Source organism: Eublepharis macularius, chromosome 18 (genome assembly GCF_028583425.1).
Source record: "Eublepharis macularius isolate TG4126 chromosome 18, MPM_Emac_v1.0, whole genome shotgun sequence".
NCBI classification, from domain to species: domain Eukaryota; kingdom Metazoa; phylum Chordata; class Lepidosauria; order Squamata; family Eublepharidae; genus Eublepharis; species Eublepharis macularius.
The window spans coordinates 3,251,890-3,269,860 of NC_072807.1; the positions used below are offsets into that span (position 1 = coordinate 3,251,890).

At 46.7% G+C, this 17,971-nt stretch overlaps 1 protein-coding gene across 1 annotated transcript in view; it reads right to left on the minus strand.

Moving 5' to 3' along the window:
- Positions 1-795: 795 nt before the first annotated feature.
- The window catches only part of USF3 (upstream transcription factor family member 3), a 32,059-nt gene continuing 14,883 nt past the window's right edge, over positions 796-17,971 (minus strand). The window contains exons 3-6 of the mRNA XM_055003088.1: positions 16,818-16,846; positions 16,552-16,634; positions 13,682-13,778; positions 796-9,407 (exon numbers count right to left, since the gene is read on the minus strand). Coding sequence (XP_054859063.1) covers positions 2,878-9,407; positions 13,682-13,778; positions 16,552-16,634; positions 16,818-16,846 — 6,739 coding nt within the window. The 3' untranslated portion in view covers positions 796-2,877. The remainder of the gene's footprint in view (positions 9,408-13,681; positions 13,779-16,551; positions 16,635-16,817; positions 16,847-17,971) is intronic.

A 17,971-nucleotide genomic window follows, 5' to 3' on the forward strand; every position in this document is an offset into this window, starting at 1 on the left:
GTCCATCAGGGAAAACAAACCCACAGTAATAAGGTCTACAGACCCATATGTTGAAGTTCAGGCTGCTGTTCACGGCTATTAAGCAAGCACTATAGAGAATGCACAAACCAAAAGTCCTCCCCTGACAGGGTGTAAACGTCCCAAAAATCACTTTCAAATGTTGTGGAAGGTATTCCTCTCTTCTTGTATACAGTGGTCTATGATGGAAACGTTCCTGAGACCAGTCCTGATATCTGGGATCCATATGGAATTGGAGGAGGGAATGTAACTTTGCAGAACTGCACAACCACCAATTGCACTGCGCTCTTGAAAAAGAGATTATGAAACAGGAGTTCAGCTTGCGCCCTGTTGAGCGCATGGTGGTCTGTCATCTTCTCTGAGGGCTGGACGTCTCAGCTGTGGTCTCTCCCGGTGGGGAATTGGTCTCAGGAACATTTCCATCATAGACCACTGTATACAAGAAGGAATACCTTCCACAACATTTGAAAGTGATTTTTGGGACGTTTACACCCTGTTAGGGGAGGACTTTTGGTTTGTGCATTCTCCATAGTGCTTACGTAATAGCTGTGAACAGCAGCCTGAACTTAGACATATATATATATATGTCTATATATATATATGTCTATATATATATATATATATGTCTATATATATATATGTCTATATATATGTCTATATATATATATGTCTATATGTCTATATATATATATATATATATATAGAGAGAGAGAGAGAGAGAGAGAGAGAGAGAGAGAGAGAGAGAGAGAGAGAGAGAGAGAGAGAGAGAGAGAGAGTGTTGTGGCTTATTTTGTTACCTCTGTGTGACTGCATAATTATTGTATGGGTCTGTAGACCTTATTACTGTGGGTTTGTTTTTCTGTGTGTATTCTGGTTACCACACAGTATTTCCCTCCCTATTTCACACTGCCTGGCTGTCCATCAGGGAGCAATAAAATAACCAAAAGGCCTTGTGACCCAGGAACTCTTTCTAAATTAGTCTGGTTGGAAATGCGTAACAATGGGCTTTGCAGCATGCTTGCCATAAACCCTGACCAAGAGAACTGCTTGCAGCTGCATGTGCCATTTGCACTCTACGTGGCCCTGTGGTACCCCCTCGCACTGACTCCCAAGCTCATTGCATCATTGTTGATGGACAGAATGGACAGTGTGTGGCAGTTCGGATTCCAGCAGTTCTCAGGCCCGGATACCAAAGGATGAGCCAAACACAGGTGCGGTGAAGCACACTTGGGAGATGCTTGTATAATCCAACACACAACAAGACCTTCTCTCCCAAGATGGGCTTCTCAACAGAAAGCCAGGACATTTGACAATCTCTTCCGGAACAGGAGGCACTCAGTGCATCTGGAACTGATGAAGATATCTCACTGTTGAATCAACACTACCCAAGTCAGATCCACACTGGATTTTTGCACCATTTACTAAGCATAGTTTACTCACTTTCTGAACCCAGTGCCCACCCCTCACACTACGAGAGCGAATCCATGGAAATGACCACTGGCACACGAATACAGGTTCTGGCTGCCCATTTGTACCTCCTAAGGGCACAGGAGAGGCTATTGGTCAGCCCACAAAGGAAACGGCTTTAGCCAGCAACCTGTTAAGAGTATTTGGTGAACAGAAGGAGGGCTGTTTGGTTTGAACAATCCAAAGAACAGCCACTTCCTCTCACAAATCCCAAGTGCGTATTTATTTTCCGCATCATCAACTTTTTTTTTAGTTTGGTTTTAAACCAATTACTGCCAGCTGACATTTTACATACGCCCCCTCCCTCAGCTCATGCAACCAAGATTAAGTGCTAAAACCCTCGTGCTGGCTTGGAGGGAAAGTGCGCATCCCAAGAGCAACGCAAGAAGCTCCTGTTAGCACTCTCTGCATCCGTCTGGGTTTGACCTTCCATGGGGCCTTACAACATCCCTAGCTTGGTAATGCTTTGCAAGAGAAAAGCCGAGCTGGAGAAAATTTTCTACAAGGACGTAAAAGAAAGAGGAGGATCCCACCTTGAGAAGGTGCCAAGCAAGACACAGAAAAGATACCCTGAGAAAGCTCACAGCTTACAAGCCAGTGAAAGCCAGAATGAGTGCCATGCAAAGGAAAGAGAAGCACCACCAAGGTGTAATAAATTGCCATTTAAAAATATCTATAGATGGTTAGCAAGAAGTTATGGTAATATAATGCTTAAGAGCCCTCTGACACAGAGTTCTAAAATAAATGTTTTACAAGGGAAGTAATAATTCTCATATACACATTTTCCCCTCATACAATTCTCCTTGGAAACTAGGTGTGGAATTCAACTTGGTGCAGGCACACCGGAAATGTACCTTCTGACTGATGATAAGTTTTAATACCCCCACCCCAAAAGATCAAAATGATCCCACACAGATAAGACTCAAAAACTTTGTTCCAAGACACGATGTACTTGAGGTCTTTAAAGATGTGTATCTTGGGGTGGGGGGTGGGGGGAGCTCTTTTCCCAAGAGTTATAAATGCAATCTGAAGCATTTGTTTCCCTGGAGCCCACTCTGCGCAGGACTGATCTTGGCACTTGGAGCAATTCTGGAACTATCCCATTAGGGTCTGCTGTCAAGACAGGTACAGGCATTGCATTCACACCCTGGCCTGTAAGCACGGAGATAGGCACTGATGCTTTTAGTTGGCAATGTGGGTGTGTAGAAATATAGGAACACCCGCCTATGTACACACACATTTCCCACAAATAAACAGTGATGCTGTAAAGTGGTCTCTTCAGGGATGGCAATCCCAAATCCATGCATATTTGTACGCACGTATGTGCACACACACAAGTACGTAAAATGTTCAAGAAACCACCCACCGGTCTGGCTTCCAGTCCACTACTTTTCATACAGCTGAGCTGCAGTCATGACCCAAAATATGGCTTATATTATGAGCAGGCCGGTTTGATGGTTGCTTGGAAGAATCAGAGGCAGAAGTGTTGGCTATCGAGAGCAGGGGTGAGATGGCTGAACCATCCGGAGGAAGAGCTGTAGCTATCTCTGGGAACAAAGAAGTCAAATTGAAGTTGGACAAGTGCGACGAATTGGCCATGTGCATTGGGGGCATGTCTGTCAAAAGGGGGAAACTCGGCTGAGCAAAGCCAACCGGTCTGGGAGGAGATAAGATGGAGCCAAAGTGGTTGTTTAGACCTCTGCCATTGGGCTTCTCTGTGCCAGGATTAGGAAACATCTGATTGGAGAAATAAGGAATTGAAATGTCATTGGGCAGGGTGGGATGAGCAGGAGAATACGGGGGATAAAAGGATGGCAGAGTATTTTGAGGATCTACTGGAATCAAAGCTGGTGTCCGTGTAGCGCTTGGCTGAGTCACTGGTGGAATGAAGGACGCATTGGCATTTATTGGGGGATTCATCCCACCCTCTGGAATAAAAGGGAATCCAAAATTTTGAGACAAAGTGTGCTGATCTGGAGCAGCACTATCATTAGATACTTGAGGGCCATCAGGCATGAATCGCACAATGCCGCCTCTTTTTTCCAGGGTAGGCTGTTGCCGTCCAAGGATCATACCGCCGCTGGCAGACAAAGGAAGATGGGGAAGACTAGGATCAAATGAATTCCCAAGTCTCTGATTTCCAGTCCGATTCCTTTCAGGTTGACGGACTTTTGAACCGCCATTGTCCTGCAGTGGATGCCTCGATCGCTGTGTAACAGAAGAATTTGGTTGGCGAACTGATGGTGGGACTTGCTCAGCATTCCCACGAGAGACTGGTGGGTGGGGAAGAGCTGGTCGAACAACTCCGTGCACATTGCTGGAAACAGGTGTGTTCATGTGACCTTTGCTTCCATGACTCTCTGTCATTCTCATGGGGTTTGTTTTCTGAATCGAAACACTGGGGCTACTGTTGCGACCCTGAATATCTCCAGAAGAAGAAGAGCTCGAAAAAGGAATATTTAATGAATTGCTCCTGTTATTAATAGTACCAAGAGACATGTCACAACTTTCCCTATTCTGACCTTCACCATCTCTTCGAATATGAATGTTGTCTCTTGCTGGAGGGCAATTATATTCAATGATGGAAGAAGCACCACACTGTGGATTCCTGTGATGTTCTGAAATGGATCTTTGGCTTCCACTGGATTGATCTCCAAGATGAGGGGTAAGTAAACTCTGCATGAAGCCTTGGTGGCAAGTACTGTCATTGTCCCGTGAGGAAGGGATAGGATTGCCCGTTGAAATCCCTTGAACTGGCTGATAGGATAACCTTTTTTGTCTATCTATGGATGTTCCAGCATTTTGAGCAATTCGGAAAGCCTGAGTCTGCATACCCCTGAGTGATGGCATTGAGTTACCTGTGTCACTGTTTCTTGAGGACTGCACATCAAAGTTTCCACTGGACTGCTGATTTGTCCCACCTGGCTTGAATGTCTGGCACTCAGAAAGTCTGTGAACATCTGACCCAACAGTATGGTCTATAGACATACGACCTTGCATGTTATGAATGGCCAACCCTTTATTCCTGGATACATCAAGGTAATTTCTCATTTCAAGCTGGTCTGGAACCCTCGAGCTCTGAATGGGCAGCCCTATTCTCTGCTCTGAATTAGAAGGTGACTTCCCAATTAATGCCTCTGCAGAGTAACTGCTAACCCTGTTTCGTTCTTGCCTGTGGGGAGCACAAGTCATATCTGATGGCCTGGTGACAATACTGGACTGGGACACCATTTGCTGCTCCAAAGCCCTGGAAGTCATGAGTCTCTGCAACTGACCATGCCCTGCTGCGTGTTCTGAAGACACCCCCGAGCCTGGCTGCCTGTTGCCTATGTCTGGCTGCTGCTGGTGCAGAACGTCCTGGTTCAGGTGGCTCGGAGGATGGCTGTGGTGGGTTCTGCTCCCTGCTGGATTTTCACAGCTCTTTTCCGGCTGGGATGACGCAAAGTGTTGCTGCATCTGCTGGATCTGCGGGTGGTGAGGGTGAGGCTGGCCGCTCTTCTGGCGTGCTTGTTCGTTTCCGTGATGCTTCTGCTGCAAAGCAAGTGGGGTGGGCTGGGCTGCTTGGACGAGGCTCCTTTTCTTTTGCATTTGTGCCTCTTGGTGCATCACCCTTTGCTGGTGGACACCGTGGGCTCGAGAGTGCACAGGGGTCTCTGGGTGAGGGATGTGGTGCTGCAGCTGGTACAAGTGATGCCTGTCTCTTAACTGCCCTGCCTGCTGCTGCTGCTGCTGCTGCTTTAGGTATGGGTGGTTGCTATGAAGATGACCCATTGCTTGGGCAGGGGCATGCTGAAGCGATGGCAAGTGCTGCTGTCCTGCCTGAGCCGGCTTGTCTGAGACTGAAGCCTGAGAACTACACTGAACTTCGGCTTGCTGCATAGCTGGAGTCACAAAATTGCCGGTGGGAAATAGCCTGCTATGACCACCGTCAGTATGCCCTTGACTGCTTACTGACACTGCTGAATTGGAGGAATTGGGGGGGATCTGACCGACAAGGATTTGTGTCTGGTCAGCAATGTCATCAGCTGCTTGGCCCAGTAAGGTCATGCCTTCAAGCCGCAGAGGCACTGCCGGGCACTGCTTCTGTCTCTTTGACGCAGCAAGCAGGTGATCGTCCTGAACGGCCCGCTTGGCAGAATCCTTGCGGCTCTCCTGGCCTGGTGGCTTCAAATGTGGCTCACGCATCTGGGGAGGGGCCTGCATGGCACTGGCTCGAAGGGCAGGTAGCTGTTCTGGAGTGTATTCTGAAATAAGGGCCGGAGACCGTCCCGGGGACTGGTTCATATATGAAGGGGCGGGCATGGAAGGAGTCCCTGCTGCAGGGACGGTAGCTTGATCTGAAGACAAAGGTAAAGCTGAGCAGCTTGCAGCCGGGTGGATGATGCTGCTTTGATGGATAAGGTTATTGACACTCAAACTCGAGGCACTCGAAGACTGGGGGGCCAGCAAATCCATGCTGGACATTTCCACTCTCACGGAACAGCTCTGTTTCTCAGCTGACCTATCAATGTTCACTTGCACTGAATTCTGGGCACCAAAATTGCTTGGTGCTGCTTCTATCTGGGCAGTGTCTTTAACTGCATGCAACTTGAAAGGCTGGTCTCTTCCTAGAGATGTCACATCCTTGCCCTTGGGAGCGGCACTCTGCGCAACACTCTCGGCATCTTTTGCAAGGGTCTCTTGGTCAAAAATGGCTCTCGCTGCTAGAGCAACGATATCCGTTTGCTCAGAAAATGTGCAACTGTTACACGTATTCACTGAAGTGCTGCTCAGAATGTTTTCCCGACATGTGTTTGGCAGCATGGAGGCCACTGAGAAGCCGCAGCTGCTGCCCGAGCTGGTCGACATGGGCGAGTCAGCTTGCCTGCTGGCCATCAGAGAGCTACTCACTGTCTCTGGTTCAGAGGAGCAGGAATGAGCCTGTGTAAGGTTTTCCCCTTCAGTGTTCATCAGCAAGAGCTCCTCTTGCTTCCCCACCAAGTCATCACCAGAGGCTGTAACTGGTTTGGCACTTTGGGCAGGGAAATCAGAGTGCGCAACTTGGACCGAGAAGGACTTTTGTACAGCTTCTCCTTCTTTACTGAGTTCAGAGAGCATCTTGGTTAGACCCTGCCTTTCTAGCAAACCTGCAGCTTGAATCGCAATGGTGCAACCTTGCCCTGACCTGCAGTTTTCCGAAGCATCTGCTCTGGGAACGCCCTCAACAGATGCCCCGTTGTTTGTTACAGACATCCCAGAGGGCAGAGACTTCGTTGCTGGCAAGTCAGAAGGTGTCGAGGTGCTGGTGGGAACGCATTTCGGTGGCTCCAACAACTGAGAATTGGTTGCTGAGTTACTAGTCTGAGGTCTGCTTGATTGAAGAGATGGAGAAATAGTGTCTTGGGAGTCTGGAGAAACCACTGCAAACTGCCCTGCTAAGTTTGATTCTGGAGACGGTGACCTCGGCACTGCAGTCGCATTCAGATCAGGTGCTGGAGCAGATGCCACACCCTGTTCAGCTCTGCCTTTGGGATGTGCTCCAGAAGAATTTGCATCATTTGGTACTTCCCTGCTGCTGACTTGTGGCAGATCTAAGCTTTGCGATGCCGTGTTAACTGGCGTCTTTTCAAGCAAGAGATTACTGCCTGAACCCTCCGCTGCGGCTTCTACGGTCCTGCTATCGAGCTTCTTGGAATCTTTGTTGCAAGGATTTGTCCGGTGGGCGGTGCTGCTGCTGCTGGCCGTTAGGCATTTTTTAGAACCTAGTTTTTTATTGGGTCGCTTTGGTCCCAAACTAGAAAGTGATCCCACCGAGGATTTCTGTGGGGGTTCATCCACTGGATGAGAAACGCTGGTCGAGAGAGGGTTCTCGGGTGTCAAAGGGGAGGAGGTGGTGGTCGGTGCCAGCAGAATACAGTTGCTTGGTGCAGCCTGGCTGCTGGCAATGGATGGGTTGGCAGGCTGACCGAGGGGCACCTGCAAGCAGCTTTGCCCGGCCATCTGAGATATGCTTTGATTGAGGTTAGCTAAAGCGCCGAATGTGTTGAGGGCAACGTTGGTATTTGGATCCTCACTGGTGGTCGGCTGGATAATTTGCATAGGGGCTTGATCCGAAGCTCCAGAGCAGGACTTGACAGGCTTCAGCGCAAACAACTGCCCATTCAAAGAAACTGTCTGTGGAAGCTGCTGGTTAGGCATTGCGACTGAGAGCATTTGTGTTGAGCTAGAAGATGGGGAAGAGGAGGGTCTGGGTAAAATGTGGACGAGATGTTTCCCACCAAAGGTATGAGGGCCAGAGGCATTTGCTGCTGAGTGGCTGGCACTTCCTGCAGCAGAGGCACCGTTCGCAGGCACCCTGGCAGGCGGCAGGGGAGGCGGCGGGGCAGAAAAAAGGGGAAGAGGGTTCTGATTAGCGGTTTGTATAATGACAATCTGTTGACTAATGGTTTGGTTGGGGACTTCTGCTCTCATCACGGGCGGACAAGGGTTAGTGTTGGGAGGCTGAAGAATGATAACATTTTGATTGGCAGGTGAGGCAGTGACAGCCGAACCTACAGGCTGGGCCATCTGAATCACCTGCATGGCCGGATTCAGGGGAAGAAGGCTGCCCGCCAGCTGGGCTAGAACTTGTGTCTTAGCAACTAGTGGCTGCAGAGGTAAGGACGGGCAGGAAGGCAAAGTGACCACAATGTGCTCGGCCACCTGTTCATCCACAGGTGGAAGATTGTTTAAACTGCTTGTGGTGGTCAAACATCTATTAGGAATGGAAGTTACAGCACCATTCACTGGCTCGTTTGACAGGGCTCCCACTGTGCTGGAGGGGGCATGGTTTAGTGGCTGCACAGTATTCCCTGTGAGTTGCAAAGTAGTCCATGTAGTCTGGGTGTTTCCAGCTGAGGTGATGCGTGCCAGGCTAACAACATTTTTGGAGCCTGCGGTGCCAGCAGTCGAAGAGCTGGGAAACGACCACTTCTCTAAAGTGGTAGCAGGCAATGGGTTGAGGTTGGTTACAGACTTCTCCACTTCTGTGGTAGATGTTGCTGGTGCTCCGTTGCCACTTCTCCCATCTGGACTTCTGAAGATGCTTCCTGATGGAAAGCCATCAGCAGTGGACAATCTTGCAGAAGGAATACAAGTGGGATCCACTACAGAAGCACCACAGCTTTCCTGGGATCGATTTTGTGAATCCTCTTCAGGGGTCATGACTCTCAGTTCAGCATGCGTGGGTACATCTGCATTAGCACTTGAAGTAAGGCTGATACTGGGCACCCTGGTTTCTTTGAGTGACCTCGAACTCTCTTGTCCGTTTTGGGGTTTGAGGATGGCATCTTCACCTTGCGGCAAGCTCTGCAGTTCAGGTGACATCTCCGCTGGGTCTAATGCATCCTGGGAGCTGGCAGCACTGGTGGCCATAAGCATGCTCTGCTCATTCTCAGAGGTAGAGGGTGCAAGAATTTTCTTCACTAGATTTGGTAGACCTGGTGCCAGGGGCGGAACTGAAGGCTCAACTCCCGACTTGATTTCCGTGGAGTAGATACCAGAAAGGGTTACGGGAGTGACTAGGTTGCAAGTTCGCTGGACGGGAACAACATTAGCCGTTTGCTTTGGTAAATTATGACTGATATTAAAGGTTATTCCTTGGACAGATGCCCCCTGGTTGTTTCCACCCAGCTGACTCCCATTGGAATAGACAATGATATTCTTCTGCACCGGATCACTGGGAATAACAACCGAGACTTTTGCACTGCTGAGGCTTCCTTTCTTTTTTTGCATCTGATTGCTGGGGATAACAACAGAAACTTTTGCATTTTTAAGATTCCCCTTCCAGTGGATGGTAGGATCATCATAAAGGCAAATGTCGTTGGCTTTCAACAATGCTATGTAGCGCCCATTTTCTTTCTGAAGTTCATCTAGCTGCGTCCGGAGCTTTTTTATTTCTTTTGCTGAAAAACAAATTATTTTTAAAATAATGATTAAAAACACTGATCAAGGATTCTGGGGAAGATTAATGAACCTAAATGGTTTGAGAAACAGATTCAGAAAGCACTATGCCTTACCACCAATGGCATCAATTTTATAACCTGAAATATAATCAGGATGTGGCTAAAGAACCCCTCGCGTATTATGCCTGCCCTTTTGTTCACTTTAGCATTGCGCCTTCAAAGAACCCTCTTGCTTTGAAACTACTTGTCAAATTAACATTATTACTCAGGTGGCCAGAATAACGAGAGGGAGAATAGCTCACTGGCAGAACATAAAAGGCCACAGTTCAGTTCTTGGTATCTCTATTTGTTTTTTGTTTTTAAAGGTTGTAAGTAAAAGGACAGAATAAGATCTCTGCCTGAGATCTCAAAGTGCTCCTGCAGATGGGCCAACATTTTAATATGCAAACCGAATTTCACAATCCCAGCGTCCTGCGTTCTGATATTTGGAGAAAAGGACAGGTATGCATTTTCTCTCAGCAAGGAAAGATTCATAATGACTTCTGTTGATTGTTTCTTTACTGTTCCAATTCATGTTGGTTTTTCTAAGGAAAAGGGTAATCCGTCATGAAAGCCAGGGGATTTCTTCATGCAGAAGCCAATGTTTTATCAAGCCAAACAAACTGAACGCTCCTGCAGCTTGCTCTTTGCATGCAATGTTGGTCAAGAAAACTGTTCCTAATATCAGTGTAAGTCAGTTTTAATTCAAAAACTTGTAACTTATCTAGGACTCAGTTGATGAGGTTAGTAACACCTGTAGCTTCTTTACATGAAAGGTATTTTTGCCTTCCAACAGGGAAAACAGAACCTGAATGCTTAAAGCAAAGTGTTATTTTGCAAGATATAAAATTAGCAAATGCATATATTTTAAGAGAAGACTGGAACTATTTATATCAGGAGAAAGAAAATTGCATGCTGAGCTGACCTGGGTAGTTTTAAGTAGAAGGGCAGAAAATAAATCAAATAATTACACAAGACACAAAATCAGCCTTCAGGAGCTTGAGGCCAAGTCCACTTTTCAATAGCCATTCCCAGGGCTTTTTTTTCTGGGAAAAGAGGTGGTGGAATGCAGTGGTGGAACTCAGGACCGCACAATGACGTCACTTTGGGTCTGGTGGAACAAGGGGGGGAGTTTTTTTTAAGTTTAAATCACCCTCGTTGAGAATGGTCACATGGCCGGTGGCCCAGGCCCCTGATCTCCAGACAGAGGGGAATTTAGATTGGTGCGGAGGGCCATCTCAACTCCCCTCTGTCTGGAGATCAGGGGGCGGGGCCACCGGCCATGTGACCATTTTCAAGAGGTGCCGGAACGCCGTTCCACCGCGTTCCAGCTGGAAAAAAAAGCCCTGGCCATTCCAGAGAAGAGGAGGAAAAGAATCTCTTTTGAATTATGCAGGCAGTAGCAACAGAAGTACAGTAAAACAGATCCTCGGTGTTCCCAGGGGATCTGTTTCCAGGATCAGCACCAAAGGCAAAACATGCAAATAACAGCAGGACGGACAGGGAGAGTAAAAGGGGCTGGAAAAGGCCTTGCCTTCTCCCATCACCGACCCCAGTGAAGGGAGACCAAGCCAAGCCAAGCCAAGCCAAGTTATGTGTGGCATCTGGCTTGGCCAGAGCATCGCCACTGGACTGGCCAGACAGACAGGCAAGGTGGCCGCTGCCATTCGGGGTGAGTCACGTAACGGCCTAGCAGTGGGCTTGGACAAGTAATCACGACCAGCATCAGTGATGGCTGCTGGGCCCAGATGCAGCCGCTAGACCAGCTAGCCAGGCCCAGCACAACGGAAGGGCCACTCATCAGCGGCCTGATCCTGAGCATTTTGGGCCCCTTTTCGGCCATTTTCAGCCCCTTTTTGCCATTTTGGGCCCAATTTCGGCCCTGAATGGCCAGGATTGGGTCCAAAACAGCCAGGATAGGTGATGCCAGGGGGTGTGGTGTATGCAAATCAGTTATGTGATGTCAAGGGGCATGGCATATGCTGATGAGTTATGCTAATGAGTTCCTCCAGCTCTTTTTCTACGAAATGACCCCTGTATGTAAGTACCTAATTCACTCACAGTCACAAACACAAGCTCCATGCTGCCATGTTTGGTGGTGGCTATAAATAAAAATCTGGCAGCCAGAAGCATGAGGTAAAAGAAAGGGAATGAAAAGAAGCTGAAGGAACCCAGTCTATGCTCCAGTTTTTCAAATCAGGCAAGGCCCTTCTGCAGTCAGGCAGTACAGTAACTAGGGAAGCTGATGAACAAAATCAAGATGAAAATGGTTTCAATATAGAGAACGAGTCTGTGGCAACTAATTTTCAGTGAAATGTCCATAGCCCTACAGATTCTTTGCATACTGGCAATGTCTGTGCAAAAAGCTGAAAAAATTTTTAGCAAGAGAGCACTCATCAAAAACTGCAGGTGTTCTACAGTGGGCCATCTTGTCTACTGAGTGAACTTGCAAGCGAAATTGACTGGGGCAGGGACAGTACAGGATTTTGCAATGAAAAAGGCCAGAAAAATAAAGCTTTAAGTGAATTGGACTAATATTTGCAGCCACATTGGTCTATCAGAATTTTTTTTGTTTAGACATTGACAGGATAACCCCTTTTTAGAGAACAAAAAGTTACAAAATAGTTCGCAAACTAGTGGGACTCTTCATGCTCTAGTTAAGTGGCTGAGCAGCAAATCAGCACTCTGATGGTTCAAATCCCACTCCAGCCATAAGCTCAGTAGGTGGCCGTGGGTAAGCTACTCCTCTCAGCCCCAGCTCCCCAGCGGGATTGTGGGGATAATAATAACACTGATTTGTTCACCGCTCTGGGTGAGGCACTAATGTGTCTAGAAAAGCAGTATATAAGCGCAGTTATTAATTATTTAATTTGATTTATACTCTGCCCTCCCCACGAATGAGCTCAGGGTGGCTGACAACATTAATAAAATACAATAAATTAATCATAACACTATAAAAACAACAGTAATCTTAAAACAGTCATTAAAATAGTCCAGACGCTATATCCAGATGCTACTTAAATAAACAGTCGGGAGTCCGTATATAAGCATACATATGGGCATAGCACATGGCCGAGGGCAGTCCCAGAAAAAGTGGTGGTCTTAGGTGAAAGAAGGGGACACCTGCTAGTCCTCAGCCAAAGGCCCAGCAGAACATCTCCGTTTTACTGGCACTGCGGAACTGTAGCAGGTCCTGCAGGGCCTGGATCTCCGGCAGGAGAGCGTTCCACCAGGCTGGGGCCAGGGCAGAAAAGGCCCTGGCCCTGGTCGAGGCCAGACGGATGTCCTTCAGGCCATGGACCACCAGGAGTTGCTTGTTTGCAGAGTGCAACGCCCTGCAGGGGACGTAATGGGAGAGGCAGTCCTGCAGGAATGCAGGTCCCAGTCCGTGAAGGGCTTTAAACACCAAGGTTAACACCTTGAACCAGATCCGGAACTCCACTGGGAGCCAGGGCAGCTGGCATAGCACAGGATGAAGGTGCGCTCGGATTGGTATTCCCATAAGGACGCGTGCCGCTGCAGTCTGGACCAGATGTAACTTCCAGGTCAGGCCCAAGGGAAGCCCAGCGTAGAGTGAGTTGCAGTAGTCTAGCCTGGAGGTGACCGTTGCATGGATTACTGTAGCCAGGTCTGGGGGCGAGAGACAGGGCACCAGTTGCCTGGCCTGTCGAAGATGAAAAAAGGCAGACCTGGCAACGGTCGTGACCTGGGCCTCCATGGAAAGCGTGGCATCCAAGGTCATGCCCAGGCGTCAACAAAGGATTGTGGGGCTCATAATAACACTAACTTGTTCACCGCTCTGGGTGAGGCACTAATCTGTCTAGAAAAGCAGTATATAAGCGCAGTTATTATTAATATTATAAACAAAAGTTGTAAAATTGGGCATTTTTCAGAAATGTAGAATATGTAATTTCTTAAATAAAACTTTTTTCATGGTTCCTGAGATAGCTATGGGATAAGGGATTGTGGGTTTGGTACATGTTTGGGGGAGGCTTTTTACAAGTTTGTATTGGGCCCGAAAAATTAAAGCTTGGGCCCTGGTGTCTTTATAGTGTCTCTTATAGGCAGGTCCATTGTGTGGCCAGACTGTTGCCTACAGTTCCATCCTCACATAGTTTTTTAAAAGATGCCTGTGCAAAAAGTTATTGACCGTTTTCATCTAGGGTGTACCTTTTGATTACACAAGGGTATAAACTCAAGTGACGCCAGCCGGGCCCCTGCTGCCTCCCCTTTACCTTGCTCACTGGTCCCTCCATTTAACAGGAGTTCGTTGTTTTGCCTCTTCAGTTCCATTATATATTTATACGCTTGATCGAGGATCATGATCTTACTCTGTAAAGGAGGACAGGGATCCATCAGGGACAGGACCAAGCGGTGCGGTCTAAAACCGCAAGCAGGCTTGTTCTCAACATACTTCACAGGGTTATATTTGATGTGATATTTATTTTATTTTATTTATTTATTCAATTTATATACCGCCCATCCCAGGGGCTCTGGGCGGTGAACAGTTAAAATTGATAAAAACAAAAACTAAAATCAATATACAAATAATAAAACAAATTAACAAGGTGCAGTGGTGGGGAGAACCTTCCCCACCCCAAAGGTGGGAAATTTGATGTGATATGTTCCTTGCCCATCAGCATCTAAAAGAATTTTCATTTACTTACTCAATTTTCACATATTCAATTTAAATAGCTTGCTTATTTTCCCCATCTTCCCATGGGGGGGGCAGGAGGGGGGAGGCAAACTACTAAAATTACATTAGCATGAACCAATCCTAGTATAATCATGCATCTTTTCTGAATTATGCATTTCCTTACAAACATATACCTTTGAACAATCTAAGACACAAAGCTAACCATCCGCTAAACAGAACAGATCACAGCACTAGTCCATCTCGTTTAACATCCTTCACACAGTGGCCAACCAGTTTCCTGAAGGGCCAATGAACAGGTTATAGAGACCAAGATCTTCCCACGTGTTGCCTTCCAGCACCAGGATCCAGAGTTTACTGTCTCTGAACATGGAAGTTCATGGCTACTAGTCACAGATGTACTTAGCTGCCTACTTGACTTGGCTTTTTCTTCTCTTAACCCTTTGAATTCACAATGGAAATGGCAAATCAGGAATCCTGGCAGAAAAAAACACAAGGCCTGCAGCAGCCTTTGGTCTAATACAGATATATGCATATTCAGACTAGGGGCAGATCACAGGTGCCTGGGGCCACAGTTCCATAGTGGAGTACCTGCTTGGCCTGCACACGTCCCGAGGTTCAGTTCCCAGCATCTCCAGCTCAGAAAGCCGGCCTGGGAAGTAGCCCTACCTGAGACCTCCAAGAGCAACTGCCAGTCAAAATAGATAGTACTGGACTAGATGAACCAATGGTCAGACTTGGTGTAAGGCAGCCTCATATCATGTTGCGTTTATGCTTAGGATAGTACCCAAAAAGTTGCTTTCTCAGCTGAAGCGATATCACAGGGCAGATTAAAAACTCAAACTACTTTCAGCGTTCATACCCCAGTTCTACATTCTGGTTATCAAAGTCAACTGAGTCAGATTTAGAGCCTCATCATTATACTGGTTGGTTTTGTCTAAGGGCCAAACGAGACGATGCCACACACCCCAAGTCTGCCACAGGAACATGGCGCCGTTTTAGATCTTTGACTTTTCACTGCCGCAGGGGCTTGATCCTGCTGGGGACCAGATTGATGGGTCCCCCTGTGCCATGCACCCCAGCTGAATGAAGCCCCGGGGTTTGAAAACTACAAATCAAGGCTCTAAAAAGGCACCATGTCCCCAGGGTAGACTTGGGACGTGGCATCATCTAGTTTGGCCCGAAGAAAATTCCTATTATGCCATGCAATGTGACCGAACCAGACACGAGTGTTCCAGAGACAAGATGGAAGCAGCTGGAAAGTTACATCACCCCCTTTAAAAAAATGAAATGTCACCAAGTTCAGTTCAGATGTCAGAACCAAGCGATGGTTTGGCCATCAGAGGTGTGCACCTGAAAAATATTTGGGTTTCCAGCTTCGGGTTTACCCCGAGTGGGAAAACAATTTGGGATAACCCAAATCCCGGAGCTGCAAGCCGCTTTGGGATTTGGGTGTTTAAATGCTTCGGTGGCAAGAAAAGTGGCAAGAAAAGTGTTGCTCTTTGCCCGAAACTTCCCGAAGTGATACAAATCTCTTCGGGAAGCTTTGCTTTGGCATTCCCAAATTGGCTCAGCAATGCTGGGGCCGATTTGAGAACCCCAAATCTTTCCAAACTGGGCCCAATTTGAATTAAAAACCTGAATGGGAAACCTGAAGTGCACACCCTTCCTTCCTCCACATCTTGGCTTGCACTAACCACAGTTTGATCTGACATCAAAATCACCAAACTGTAGTTACAACCACCCACAGAAAAAGCCTGTACCCAATAGCCAAACTGTGGGCTGGATCCCCTGAATTCCCCTTGCATTGGCACACTCCTGGAGCATAGTAGTTAAGTGATCAGGCAACCAGTAGAATCAGCATTCTACTGGTTTGAATCCCACTACTGCCAAGAGCTCAGCAGGTGACCTTGGGTAAGCCACTCTTCTCAGCCTCAGCTCCCCAACTATATTGTGGGGATAATAACAACACTGACTTTGTTCACCGCCCTGAGTGAAGCACTGATCTATCTAGCAGAGCAGTATATAAACTCAGTTGTTGTTATTCTTATTATTGCAATGGAAGGTGCCTTTCTTTGACAGAAGATGCTCAGAAGAGTGCCTGGTGTCAAGAAAACTCACTTCTGTTGAAGGAAAACACGTTCGCTAGTGGAATGAATTCAACATATTGAATCGAACCAAAGCCAGAAAAAAGGGGGGGGGGGGAAATGAGCATGGAGGCTCTTCCATACACCGGCAAAAGTGATTAATATGTAGAGAACAATAAAAATACTAAAATTGTTTAGAAACAGTCTATAAGTAAATATGGGTACAAATCCAGAAAAAATCATGGATCCATTCCTCTAATGAGGGTGCTTTCCCTCTAAGGCAAGGAGCTAATGTAGAGGGAAGAACAGAATTGAGTACACTGAAACCAGGGAGAAAATGTGTATATTTTCAGCACCCACTTGCCTGTTTCAGTGCTGGTGAACATGGAATTAGCTCACCAATTCTGTTTATTCCAGAATTGATCTTCTTCTTCCGGTGCCTCTCCACTAGTCAAAACAGAAAGAAAAGAGTATACCTCAGCTTGCCAAAACCCACACCAACATCATGCTTAGAAAAAATGAGAGCTTTCTTTAGATTGAAAAAAGCACTTATAGTTGCACACTTTACTAAAGAATTTAAAGAGGACCACCCAACCCCAATCTGGCCACAGAACCATCAAAGCTCCTTACCTGCATTGTGTGTCTCACGGTTTTTCTTTCTGCAAAAACACACACACACACACAAATTACATTGGTATATTCTAGGATTAAGAGTTGGAGCCACAGATACCTTTCCACAACTGAAGGATATACTATTTCTGAGGGTCCCAAGTCCTTGTTTGGTGTGGTTAAGAGTGCCAGGACTCTAATCTGGAGAACTGGGTTCAATTCCCCACTCCTACGCTTGAAGCCAGCTAGGTGGTCTTGGGTCAGTCACAGCTCTTCCAGAGCTCTCTCAGCCCCACCCACCTCACAGGGTGACTGTTGTGGGGATAATAACAACATACTTTGTAAACCGCTCTGAGTGGGTGTTAAGTTGCCCTGAAGGACAGTATATAAATCAAAATGTTGTTGTTATGAAGTTATTCTTTGCAAAGAATAAAACATTCACTGTTCCGATTGCATAATCAAAACATTCTCTTTAAAAAGACTTTCAAAATGTTTTACTTCAAATAGTGCAAGACCAGAATAATGTTGTCTTGTTCATTAAAAACATTTGAAGGGGGGGGGGGGGGTTTGAACAACTGCTAGTTTGGATACATTTGACTCTGCCCTGCATTTTTTAGAAAATAGCAACCCAGGCTGATAATACTCAGCTTTCTTTTACACAGATGACTACCCAAACCACTGAAGGCACCAGCTGAAATCTTAGAAATGTAAATGCTTTTCTTCTATGGAAGATTCTGTATTAGACAAAAGATTTTAAAGCCAAAACAGCTTATGTTTATCCTGGCAGAGTCTATATATCATTTTCATTAAGGAACAAAAACATCACCCAATCATTCTTTAACTTCCACTTTCATTCATCTCTAGAACAATGCTTCAAAAGTCCTATGAATGAACCAATGTCCATTTGTTTTTTCCTGCCAAGAATCAGCAACGTCCCAGCAGCCAGCTCACTGATCGAGCATACGTAATTTAGGAGTCTCCCATGTTTTAGTGCCAGTAATTTAAGCAGATGATCGATGGGTACTTATTTTTATGGTTCACGTCCTAAAATTATCTCATTATAGGGGAGAGATCTGTATTGTTCATCAGTGTTAGAAGTATGTTCCTCACAAGAGGGTCTTCTAAAAGTTCCCTCGCTCTCAAGGCCATGGTCCACGATAGCCTGCCACACTGTT